This window comes from Capsicum annuum, chromosome 3 (assembly GCF_002878395.1).
Source record: "Capsicum annuum cultivar UCD-10X-F1 chromosome 3, UCD10Xv1.1, whole genome shotgun sequence".
NCBI lineage: Eukaryota > Viridiplantae > Streptophyta > Magnoliopsida > Solanales > Solanaceae > Capsicum > Capsicum annuum.
The window spans coordinates 232,383,533-232,397,170 of record NC_061113.1 but is presented as its reverse complement, the minus strand read 5'-3'; the positions used below and the strand labels follow the sequence as shown (position 1 = coordinate 232,397,170).

General features: G+C 41.5%; 1 protein-coding gene across 1 annotated transcript; it reads right to left on the bottom strand.

Annotated features, from left to right (window-relative positions):
• Nucleotides 1–10,836: 10,836 nt before the first annotated feature.
• On the bottom strand, nucleotides 10,837–12,619 carry LOC107863047 (protein CANDIDATE G-PROTEIN COUPLED RECEPTOR 7). Its single transcript, XM_016708798.2, has one exon. It carries the CDS (start codon nucleotides 12,392–12,394, stop codon nucleotides 11,081–11,083), a length of 1,314 nt encoding a protein of 437 aa, XP_016564284.2. The 5' UTR covers nucleotides 12,395–12,619; the 3' UTR covers nucleotides 10,837–11,080.
• Nucleotides 12,620–13,638: the final 1,019 nt, after the last annotated feature.

Here is a 13,638-nt window from a genome sequence, read left to right as displayed (position 1 = left end):
GACTCAACTCTTTATTTTACTTCTGAACTAGATGGAGCACCCTATATTTCTACAATCCAATGGGCTATATGGAATTCGCCCTTGACTCGACGGCCAATCCCTCAATCCAAGTTTTTCGCAAGGTTTGGAGTGCATAAAATTGGTAATACCCCATGTGAGCATACTGTAGGAATCCCCCCATATGAGATGTCCTAGTTATCCTCCCATGTAGGATAACATATCATAGGTCCCACATCGGCAAAACACAATTTCAGGCTAAGACTTATCTGAACTCAAGCCTTTTTTGGGTAACCATCTAACTCTCTTTAAGCACAGTTTTATCCTCTTAAAAACATATACTTCATGCTTATAAACAAATCTTTCTCATTTTGTTAAGGGCATATCACAAAAGGGTATTGTCATACCCAGAATTGCAAGACATTCACATCATATCAATTCCATAGCACTTCTCATTCAAAATATGTAAATGACCACCAAATATTTATCAAATCACACGAGGGTTATTATTATCAAAATCATATGAAACTTATGCAAACCCGTTCTCTTTACAAGAAAATAATGCATGGTGGCCAATCCATTTATTCAACACATACATAATGGTTAAAGAGACATTTATGACTCAACAATTTGTCGTCACTTAAAAACTAGACCCAACATTGGTTATACATAAATCTCATGATCATAAAGGGTCTCTTAAGTCATGCTCTCAAAAATAATTCGCAATTCATGCCATGCAAAGTCCATAAATTTCATCACGGGGAAAGAGAATTTCACAATTCACATTCATAAATCACTTTTCGAATTCAAATCACATTTGCACGAGATTATAAATCAAGTTTATGGAAAACCCATGACAATTACGTACTTTCATCAAATTTGATTCACGGTGCATGCTCTTAAAATAATTTCCCAAACACTCACTACATATACCTACTTATATAACTTTAAAGCTTGTTAAAATAGTAACACCTATGCCCAAGATATTTAGGATATCCCCATGTATCTTTTGACGGAGAGAAATTGAAGAGAACATAGAGAAATTGGACCCTCAAAGCTTCAATTCCTTAACCATAGGTAGTTTATCCCCTTTTGATTTAGGGAAGATTATTTAGGGATTTAGTGAGTGATAAAACGTGTATAAGGACTTTAATTTCATCTATAAGTGTTTAGGGACGGTTATGGGATGTGAAAGGACCTTATTGCCCTTAAAGTAACACAAAAATAGAACATCTACGCCCCTTTGCCTTACCCATATGGCGCACAGGCCATGGCATAGGCCAAGGTGTGCGACACACAGCCTATTGCATAGGTCTTAAGTGGGTGACGCATGTCCCATCGTACAACCTTAATAGTGACTTATTCAAACACTCATAACTTTTAACTCCAGACTCGGTATTGACGAATGATTGGTGGCATTGGAAAGAAGACTTGAAGGGCTTCAATTTGATATATAGTAGGACACATGAATCTTTATATCCTAGGAGAAACAGTCGCTGGAAGTTGAACTAAGTAAAATCATCAACTAAAAATCAATCTATAGGAAAGTGCTTAACTTACACTCATTAGGTACTCAAAAGAGTCAATGAGTGACAACTTTGAGGTTTTGTTGAAGAACTAGCCGCAAGGACTTTAAACCTAGCCTATCACATCATTAACAATTAGAATTTGCACTGAATAATTATGTTCCCAAAATAACTTGCCTCTAGGAAAGCATAATCCCAAGATCCGTGTCTAATTGATTATACTTTAATTATTATTAGTCACGAATTAGTCATTTAGAAGCCCCAAAAGAGATATTAGTTGTGACATTTTTCAAACCCCTAATTTTTACATACTTGTATTCTAGGTTTGAATTTAACAAGTGTTTATTATTTTGAGCTAACTTGATTGTCACTCACATTATTCCTTGTGGATTCGACCCCGACTCAAAAGTTGGGTAAATATATTGACGACGATCGTCTTACACTTAAATTGATGTGTAAGTTGAGCGTTATCACCCGTTTATGATGTTTCGCCCGTTTGACCACCCAAACGATCTCGCCCACCCCAATAACCCATACTCCCCTGCTTCCCAACCTGCCTAGGAGCATTGGGTTAATTTTTGGCCCATTTTAAGACTGAACTCCGGGCACACCCCCAAAATTGTGGGATATAGCACACCAATTTGGCCCAAAAATTGTCTATTCGCGCCGTTTTGCCTGTTTGACCACCCAAACTAACACCCTATAGTTTTGAGCTAAAGTTGATCCATCTTTCCGATGTATATAGACCCAAATCCAATGGTTTCTAGTTATAAATAAGTGTGATAAATATTTTCTTAGTGTTGGAACATCATTGGAGATGAATATACAGTATAAGAATCTCCCAGCTCAAATGTTTTTAGGTCAAAAATTGACTGGCGGCCCTTCTACTATTGACTAGCGGGCGAGTGTAGGTCGGAAGGGTCATTTGGGTGGTAAACGGATGAAACAGCACGAACGGGCCATTTTCAGGCTAAATCAGTGTGCTATAGCCCACGCTTATGGGGTGAGCTTGGGGCCCAGTAGATTTTTGGGCTGAAAATTAATTGGTGGCCCTCAGCTTGTTGAAGAGCAGGTGAGTGTGGGCCGGTGGGGTCGGTAGGGCTATCTGGGTGGTCAAATGAATGAAATAATGGTCCATTTTCGAGCTAAATTGGTGTGCTATAGCCCATAATTTTGGGGGTGGGAATAAGGCCCGATAGAGTTTAAGGCCAAAAATCAAATGGCGGCCCCTCGACTGGCTGAGGAGTGACTGAGGACGGTAGGGCCATTTGGGTGGTTAAACGGCAAAAGGGCACCGAGGGGCCATTTTCGAGAAAATTTGATGTGCTATAGCCCACGATTTTGAGGATGGGCCTGAGGCACAACGAAGTTTCGAGTCAAAAATTGGCTAACGATCGCCGACTTATAGAGGAGAGGGTGAGTGTTAGCCAGAGTGGTTGGTGGGGCCATTTGGGTGGTCAAACATACGAAACGACACTGACAATCCATATTCGGGACAAATCAATGCGTTTTAGCCTACAGTTTTGGGGGTCGGCCCAGGGCCACCAGAGTTTTGGGCTAAAAGTCGATTGGCAGCCCCCGACTAATTAAAGAGTAGTCCAATGGGATTGGCGGGGCCAACGAGATTGGCGGGGCTATTTGGGTGGTCAAACGGGAGAAATGCTGTGAACGGGCCATTTTTGGGCCAAATCACTATGTTATATCCCATGATTTTGGGGGTGAACCTGGGGCTCAGTGAAGTTTTTGGACAAAAATTAACTTGCGCCCCCCGACGTATTGAGAAACGAGTGAGTATGGGTGAGCGGTATTGATGGGGCCATTTGTGTGGTGAAACGAGCAAAACAGTATTAACTGGCCAATTTTGTGCAAAATTGATGTGCTATAGCCCACGATTCTAGTGGTGGGCTCGAGGCTTGATAGAGTTTTGAGCCAAAAATCAACTGGTGGCTTCTCGATTGGCTGAAGAGTGGGTGAGTATGGGCAGGTAGGGTCGGTGGGGCCATTTGAGTGGTCAAACAGGCGAAATGGCATGAATAGGCCATCTTCGGGACAAATTGATATGTTATGGCCCACGATTTTAGGGGTGGACTCGAGGCTCGACGGAGTTTTAGGCCAAAAATTGATTGCCCTCCCCCTAACTAGATGAGGATCGGGTGAGTGTGGGAAGGTGGGGTTGGCGGGGCTATTTCGATGGTCAAACGTGCAAAATAACGAGAACTAACTATTTCTGGATCAAATCAGTATGCTATAGCCCATGGTTCTTAGGGTGGGCCCGACGCTCGATGGAATTTTAGGCCAAAAATCAACTTGCGGTCCTCTGATTGGCTTAGGAACGGGGGAGTGTAGGTCGGCGGGGTTGTTGGGGCCATTTGGGTGGTCAAATGGGTAAAACGGTGTGAACGGGCCATTTTCGAGCCAAATCAGAGTGTTATAGCCCATAGTTTTGGGGATGGGCCCAATGGAGTTTTGAGTCAAAAATCGACTAACAGGCCCTTGGCTGGCTGAGGAGTGAGTGAGTGTGAGTCGATAGGGGCAATGAGGTCATTTAGGTGGTCAAACGGAAAAAATGACACGAAAGGGCTATTTTCGAGCCAAATAGGTGTGTTATCGCCTACGGTTCCAAGGGTAGACGCAAGGACCAGTGAAATTTTGGGCCAAAAATTAACTGACGGAACCTCGGTCGGCTAAGTAGGTGAGTAAGGGTTGGAGTGGTAATGTGTTCAGTTGGGTGGTTAAACGAGCGAAACGGCGTGAATAGGCCATTTTCAGGCTAAATCGATGAGTTATAGCCCATGGTTTGATGGTGGACAGGGGCTCGGTGTAATTTGAGGCTAAAAATTGACTGGCGGCCCTTGACTGACTAAGAAATTGGTGAGTGTGGGTCGACGGGGTCGGAGCGGCCATTTGAGTGGTCAAAAGAGTAAACGGCACAAATGTGCCATTTCTGAGCCAAATCAGTATGCTATAGCCTACAGTTCGGGGGATGGGCTGAAGGTTTTATGGAATTTTAGGCCAAAAATTTACTAGCGGCCCCTCGACTGGCGTAGGAGTGGGTGAGTGTGGAAAGCCAGTGTCGGCGGAGCGATTTGGGTGGTCAAACGGGCGAAAGAAAACGAATGGACCATTTTTGGGTTAAATCGTTATTCTATAGCCCATGGTTTTGGGGGGTGGGCCTGATGGAGTTTTGTGCTAAAAATCGACTTATCGCCCCCCGATTGGCTAAACAGGGGAGGTCGACAGGGCCATTTGGGTGGTCAGACGGGCGAAACGATGCAAATGGACTATTTTTGGGCATAATCGATGTGTAGCCCATGGTTTCGGGGGTGCGCCGGGGCCCAGTGGAGTTATGGGCTAAAAATCAACTGGCAGCCTCTCGGCTGGTTGAGGAGAGGGTAAATGTGGGCCAGTGAGGCCATTTGGATGGTCAAACGGGCGAAACGGCACGAACTGGCCATTTTTTGGACTAAATCAGTGTGCTATAGTCCACGATTTAGGGGATGGTCTTAAGGCCGGCGGAGTTTTGGATAAAAAATTGACCTGCAGCCCTCTGGATAGATGAGAAGTAGGTAAGTATAGGTCGATGGGGTCATTTAGGTGGTCAAACATGCGAAACGGCACAAACGAGCCATTTTTGGGCAAAATTGGTGTGCTACAGCCCACAATTCTGAGGCTGGGCCTGGGGATCGATGGAGTTTGGGGATGAAAATTGACTGGAGTCATCCACTGGTTAAGGAGCAGGTGAGTGTGCGTCGGAGGGGTCGGCGAGTCCATTTAGGTGGTCAAATGGATCAAACATCCTGAACAGGCCATTTTCAGGCCAAAATAGAGTGTTATGACCCATGACTTTGAGGTGAGACGGAGGCCCGATGAAGTTTTTGGCCAAAAATTAACTTGCATCCATGACTAACTGAGGAGTGGGAGAGTGTAGGTAGGCATGGTCGGTAGGTCTATTTGGTCAAACGAGCAAAACGACACGAACGAGCTAGTTTTAGGCTAAATCGGGGTTCAATGGAGTTTTGGGCCAAATATAGATTGGTAGACCCTTGGCTGGCTGAGAAGCAAGTGAGTATGGGCCGACGGGTTCAGCGGGGCCATTTGGGTAGTTAAACAGGAGAAACTACGTGAGAGGGTTATTTTAGGGCCAAATAGGTGTGCTATAACCCATAGTTTTAAGGGTGGGCCCGGTATCCGATGGACTTTTACGTCAAAAATTGACTGGCGCCCCCCGACTGGTTGACTAGCGGGTGAGTGTAGGTTGACGGGCCATTTGGGTGGTAAACAGGTAGAACAGCATGAACAGGCCATTTTCAGGCCAAATCGGTGGCTATAGCCTACGCTTCTGGGGTGGGCCTGAGGCTCGGTGGGTTTTTGGGTTGAGAATCGATTGGTGGCTCTCGATTTGTTGAGGAGCAAGTGAATATGGGCCAGTGGGGTTAGTAGGGCTATTTGGGTGGTCAAACATTGAAATGGCGCAATATGCCATTTTTGAGCTAAATTGGTGTGCTATAGCCCACGATTTTGAGGATGGGAACGAGGATCGACGGAGTTTAAGGACAAAAATCAAAAGGTGGACCCTCGACTGACTGAGGAGAAGGTGAGGTTGGCAAGGCCATTTGGGTGGTCAAACTGGCAAAACGGCGCCAAGGGGCCATTTTTGGAAAAATTGATGTGCTATAGCCCACGATTTTAGGGATGGGCCTGAGGCCTAACAGAGTTTTGGGTTTAAAATTGATTGACGGCCTTCGACTTGCAGAGAAGAGGGTGAGTGTTGGCCGAAGTGGCTGGTGGGGCCATTTAGGTGGTCAAATGGGCTAAACGATGCTAACGGGCCATTTTCGAGCCAAATCAGTGTGTTATAACCCACGATTTTATGGGTGGGTCCGAGGCCCATCGAAGTTTTGGGCCAAAAGTATATTTAAAGCCCCTGGCTGACTGAAAGCGGGTGAGAGTGGGACAACGGGGTCGGCGGGGCCATTTGGGTGGTCAAACAGGTGAAACGGTGTGAACGGGCTATTTTTGGGCTAATTCAATGTGTTATATCCCACGATTTCGGGGGTAAGTCTAAGGCCCGATAGAGTTTTTGACCAAAAATTGACTTGCGAGCCCCCAACAAATTGAGGAGCGGGTGAGTATAGGCGAGCGGGGTTGGTGGGGCTATTTGGGTGGTCAAACGAGTTAAACAGCCTGAACGGGCTAATTTTGTGCAAAATTAGTGTGCTATAGCCCGCCGTTTCGGAGGTGGGCCCTGGCAAAAATCGATTGGTGGCTCTTTGACTGGTTGAAGAGTGTTCAGGTAGGATTGATAGGGCCATTTGGGTGGTCAAACGAGCGAAACGGCTCCAACGGCCAGTTTTGGGTCAAATCGGTGAGTATAGCCTAAGATTTAGGGGTGGGCTCAGAGCCCGACAGAGTTTTGGTAAAAAAATAGACTGGAGGCTCCTCGATTGGCTGCAGAGCAGGTAAGTGTGGGTCAGCAGGGTCGGTGGGGCCATTTGGGTGGTCAAACCGATGAAACGGCGCGAATAGGACATTTTTGAGCTAAATTGGTGTGCTATAGCTCACAGTTTCGAGAGTGGGTTCGGGGCTCGATGAAGTTTTGGGTGAAAATTGAGTGACGGTCCTCTGAATGGTTGAGGAGCGAGTGAATGTGGGTCGACAGGGCCATTTGGGTGGTCAAACGAGCGAAACGGAGCCAACAGGCCAGTTTTGGGTCAAATCGGTATGTATAGCCCACGATTCAGGGGTGGGCTCAGAGCCCGATAGAGTATTACGTAAAAAATAGACTAACGGCTCCTCGATTGGCTGCGGAGCAGGTAAGTGTGGGTCAGCTAGGTCGGCGGGGCCATTTGGGTGGTCAAACCGGCGAAACGGCGCGAACGGGCCATTTTCGAGCTAAATCGGTGTGCTATAGCTCACAGTTTCGAGGGTGGGCCCGAGGCTTGATGGAGTTTTGGGCGAAAATCGACTGACGACCCCCCGATTAGTTGAGGAGCAAGTGAATGTGGGTCAGCAGGGCCATTTGGGTGGTCAAACGGTCAAAACAGCCCAAACGGGTCGTCGATCATTTTTGAGCCAAAGCAATGTGCTATCGCCCAAGATTTCGGGGGTAGGCCCAGGGCCCGATGGATTTTTGGATTAAAAATTGACTAACGGCCCCCCGACTAGCTGAGGAGTAGGTGAGTGTAGGTCGGCGAGGCCATTTGGGTGGTCAAACGAGCGGAATGGCGTGAAAGGGTCGTTTTCGGGCTAAATCGGTGTGCTAACCCATGGTTTCGGGGGTGGGCCAGGGTCCCGACGAAATTTTGGACTAATAATCGACTGCTGGCCCCCCGACGAGGCTATTTGGGTGGTCAACCAAGCGAAACGGCGCGGACAGACCGTTTTCGGGCCAAATCAGTGTGCTATAGATCAAGATTCCGAGGGTGGGCGCAGGACTCGATGGAGTTTTGGGCTAAAAATTGACTAGCGACCCCCTAATTGGCTGAAGAGCAGGTGGGTGTGGGTCGGCTAGGCTATTTGGGTGTTTAAATGGATGAAACGGTGCGAACGGGCAATGAAAATTTTGCATAACAGGAACAATAAAATTTTTGCTTCTCATGCCTCTTTAACTTTTATCTTGTACTTCCATAGAAGTCTAGTTTATATCCCCTGCCATTGTGTGTTTTTGTGTGTGATCTATAAAATAGGTTGAAGGATTTATAAGAGTAAATGAGTTGGTTTGTTAGAAGTTCATTAAGGCTAACTGAAAATTTTCTAAAAAGCTTTTCCAAAATTGTTATCCAAATTTTTCTATAAATATTTTCAACTTTCTTTGGTAAAACTTTGATTAACAAGAACAACCAAAATTTTGTCTTCCTCAGCAAAGTAAACGCTCGATTAGACAGGAAAGGTCCTCCTCAATTATGATTTATGACTCTTAAATTACTTATTTTACTGTCATGGAAGTTTGGTTTATATCCCTTACCATGACATCTTTTGTGATCTATACACAGGTTCGGCTCTATATGCCTAACCACCAAAGCTATGGTGGACTTTTTTGTGATTTTTGCACAACGATACAATAGCCTTTTGCAGTCCAAATTTTATTCTTCGGAGACTTGATCTTAGCGAAAGATGTATGTTATAATTGTGCCCAACTTTATACAGTCTACTGCTTCAGCGGCAACTGTTGAGAAATGTAAAAGACATTAAGGGGTCGTTTGGTAGAGTGTATAAGAATAATATAAAATATGATGTATTAGTAATGCTTGTGTTAGTTATGCTTGCATTAGTTATGCTTGTATTTTTTTTATGCAGTGTTTGGTTTAATGTATTAAAAAAAACATGAATCACATAATTTCTAAAAATATATATATATTTTTTTTACATAATACCCTCAATATATATGAGGAAAAGGTACAAATATACCCTAAACTATCTTAAATGATACATATATACCCTCCGTTATACTTTTGGTGCATTTATACCCCTGCCGTCATACTTTGAGTACGTATATACCCCTGTAGTCTCTATTTTGGGTTGTATATATCCTTAATCCAAACGAAATGACACGTGGCATGATCTCAACATATTACCTGATTTTAATTTATTTTATACTCTAAATATTAAAAACCACCCATTTGTTCAAATAAATTCCCAAATCAATTTGTTCAAATAAAATGAATAAAATCCAATGTAATCAATTTGTTCAAATAAATTCCCAAATCTCTTCGCCCATTTTAACTCAAGCAATTCCTCAAGCATCTTTTCCTCCTGCTTTTATTTCCCCTAATTTCCATCACTCTTTTTCTAGGCAAATTTCTTATTCCCAAATACTATTTTTACATTCTTGTTTCGAATCTTGTGTTGCTGTTTGATAATGTATGTGATTTTTCGTATTTGGTGATTTTTGTGTTCTTGATACTTACACTGGGTATAAGTTGTTGTTGTTTGTGTTCTTGTTAGTTAAGGTTAACTAATAAGCCGTCTCTACAAATTTCTTCGGACAATTCTTCCACGACAAACTTATGATCAGTTTCAGTGATTACTTATAAGTTCCAATGATTAATTGATCTTTGTTTGAAAAATTAATCATCCAAACTCAATTTATTCAATCGTGACTGCAGCTCGGAGCTCGCGGGTGGCCTAATTCCACTGGAGTGGTAATGGAAAATGGATAAATGGGTCTGTATTGAAGGTCACTAGTTATTTGACAGAGATGGATTTCGCTGGTTCGATCAATTTGGTGTTGTTGTTGGTTGGTATTGGGTTTTTTCAATCCTTTGGTGATGGTGTTTGGCTATTTACCGGCGTTTTCGATGCAGATGGCTACTTGGAGTTTGTTGTTTTGTTGATCTTGTGTCGCTGGTGGTTTGAACGGAGTAGAAAAAGGGAGGTGAGGTGATGTTAATGGAGAAAGGGTGTTGATGATGAAAGGGGCAGCGGTGATGGTGGATTCAATGTTGATGATGATGAAAAAAAGGGTCTTTATATTGCTGGGTGTTTATGGTTTAAAAACAAAAAAAAAAAGGATTCGGGTATAACCGCATAATTGGGTTTGGGTAATGAAAATTTGGGTGTGTTTTTAAATTTAGGTTATAAAATAAATTAAAATCAGGTAAAATCTTGAGATCATGCCACATGTCATTCTGTTTGGATTAAGGATATTTACAACCCAAAATATGCACCTATAAAGAAGGATATTTATGTACCATTTAAGATAGTTTAGGGGTATATTTCTACCTTTTCCGGTATATACGTTGGAAAGGATGTGAACATTTTTTTGAGGGGTAATAGGGTCTTTAAGCATATTAATGCATACACTAGATCCATTGCACTACTAATGTCTTAGATTTTGAGGAATTAGTAATACACACCACAGTACACAATAGCGTATATAACTAATGCTTGCATTAGTTATACATGGGATAGAAAGATATACCAAACAAGTCACTACTAATACACATTAAACTAATGTATGCATAAACATTTCAAAACACTCTACCAAACGACCCCTAAGAGAAACTCATACCAGGTTGAGAGAACCTATAATAGAACAAGAGCAAGCAGCCTCATGTAGTGTCTCAACCAAGAGACCACCCATAGCCAACTCCTTGGCCATTACCACATGCAGCATTAACCGGCTTTTAGTCAGTTATGATCCATCTCTTGGAGCACTAGACACACGAAGACCTTCCGTGCATGAAAACACCATATATTGCATTCTCTTTATTGAGCTAACCGTGTAAACGGTACTGCAGAGCAGCCAGTTCGAAATTGTAGAAAGCAAAAGAAGACTTATCCCTAATAAGAGTGTCAACATATGAAGCTGGTCTCAAGCTTAACATGAAAGCTAATAACATTTTTATGACTTGATATTCGACATCCGAGTTCAATGCATAACAGAATAATGCAACAATATAGATAAAAAGATAACAGACATCTATGAAGCTGGATATACACACTAATGAACAAACAACTAGGCAGTGATTTCAAAATGTTGGAACCTTTCTCCGAGATTTGAGTATTTTCAACTTTGCCTCGTCAACCATATCTGCATAGTGTGAACAATGGAGTATTCATAATTCAAATTCATCTTCAAGCTTGAGTGCCTCAGAAGCAGCTTCTTCCTCCTCGTCGTCAATCGCAAAATATGGATTGTGTGCTTTAGGCCTGAAGTTATACCCCGTAAAGACATAGAAGGCAAGAGTTGCCGCTTCAGCAGCCACCACACTAGTCCACTGATACCGATAGGAAGTAATAGTCTCCAATGCATAAACCACAACTCTTGTGAAGTATATGTAACAAATCACAACAACGTAGTACTGCCTGAATAACGTTAACTTCATCAAATTCACCGCAGCTTTACCATCAGTCTTAGCTGCCTCACGCAAGTTCTTAATCGACCACACAATCGGAAACAATACAGCACAACAACACACAATATCAACAAGCAGGAAAACCTGCTTCCATGTATACGAATTTTCACCAAACGGACCCGTTTCATCAATCACAACCTGTGCAAGATTCGCAACAACTTGCAAAGGAATAACAATCATCAAGACCTTCTTCTCTTTATCTTGCAAATACGGCTTCAAAAATGACCAACCAGTTCCAATCAAAACGATCAACGTAAACAAACTAATACCCTTCAAGAAACTAAATATATAGAACAACACATCCCACCCATGAGCAGTACCCGTTTTCTTAATGTAACTCTTATCCTCAGCCTCACATAGCAAATTCAACGCCTTCAGGATCACAACAGCAAGCATAAAGAAATGAATTCCATAAACCGATAATCGCTTTCTATAAAGCGCGTAAACCCATAAACCCCCAAACAGCACATAAATCACAAAAAACAAAAAGTAAATCGCTGGAAGAGCCGTCTTGCCTGCAGACAGAAAATCAAACTGCCCATTCTTCGGGTTGTAATTGTACATTACCGAGTGAACACTCATAGAAACTGCCAAATTCGGCATGCAATTAGCAAAAACTAGAGTGAACTGATTCGCATCAGACACACTAAACGACGTCGTGAACCTACGATCGGACGGTTGCAATTGATCGAATACGAAGACCCGTTTAACGAGATCCGAATGGAGAGTGCATCGTATTTCAACATCTTGGAGTTGATCAAGAACGCGCTGCCAAGCTTCACGGGTCACGAGGAAGAAACCCAATTGGGATCCGGGTCCGGATTTGGGGTTGGAGAAGGAGATGTCGGTGACGGTGAGATTGAGACGGCCGAAATGGGTGTACCCGAATTCATCAAAAGGGATAGTAGAACGGGAATCGGATCGGATCTGAGTGGATCGGATCTCAGCAAAGGCAGTGGCAATTAAGAGAAGAAAGGTTGAAGTGAAAAGGGAAGAATTGTATAAAGCAGCCATGTCTTGGGAAGAAATGATGTTTTTGGGGTTTGGGGTTTTTTAAGGAGAAATCAGCTGAACAGTAAGCTTTGGTTGCTCAGTCAAAATGGTTGACTTGAGATGATGATGGGCTCTCTGGTATTCGGGGTTAGACTATATGCAATACAATAAATTCTAGATCCATTTTTGGATTTCGTAATGTGTACGTTCACTTTCAAAACAAACTTCTACTAGTAAAATGTTAAAGTGAGAAATCATCTCGTGGACTCTTTTATTTATTTGAGTTTATAAAGTGAATGTTTTTATTTGGATTTTGTTATCTGAACTTCTCAATTTAATAAAATTTAATATTTTAAGCTTTTTTGATGCAACTGTATGCATTAATTTGGCGAGTTGGAAAAATGCGTTTACACGAGTTAAAGTTAACATTTTTTATTTTAAAATATTTTTAAAAATTAAAAAATAATCTATATCTATATCAATCTATAAACTATAATATATTAAAAGCGTGAAAACCGTTAGAAAGTTAATCGAATTTTTTGCCCTTCACTAAAACACTTTGCAGTAGACAAAATTATCTTTTCAGATTTTTTTATTCAATTATTATTTAATTAAATATATGAATAATTAATGTTGGTAAGTTTTTTTTTTTTTTTTCTCTTTGTATATGTAAATAAAAGAGTCACAAAATCTATGATAATAGAAAAAAGAAAAATATTTATAGGATTTTTTCTTTTTCTATATGTGAAAAAGGAGTCCCAGAATCTATAAGAATAAAAAAAAAGGAAAACATTTATAGAGTTTTTCTTTCCCAAATTAATATTGATACGTCTTTTAGTTAATAAAGCTTGCTAATCTTTTTTCCCATCTACGATTGTATATATGTTCTAGCGTATAAGAATGGACCTTTTTAAAATTATAAAAACATATAATCAAGTTAAAATGAGAAATTAAATTAGTAAAAAGGTTACATTATTTCTTCATATATGCTATGGTAGGTTTTCTTTTACATTTTTCTCTTATTTTGATTTAAGTCGTCTTCTTACAATCATTATTATTATTCTTTCTATTTTTATTTATTTCTTTTAGTTAATAATTTTAACGTTTATATATGAATAATCAACATTAACAATGAATTATGATTTTGATAATTTCTCTTGTTTGTCTTTACTTTGATCCTATTTGCTAAACAAGAACGCAGCAACTATAGTTGCTTAGCCCCGTACATAGTGGCAACATGATTAAAGAGAGAAAAGCGTCAATAA

What these genes read in the sequence shown, in the direction of transcription:
- LOC107863047 (XM_016708798.2), bottom strand. Translation starts at nt 12,394, where the DNA reads ATGGCTGCTTTATACAATTCTTCCCTTTTCACTTCAACCTTTCTTCTC.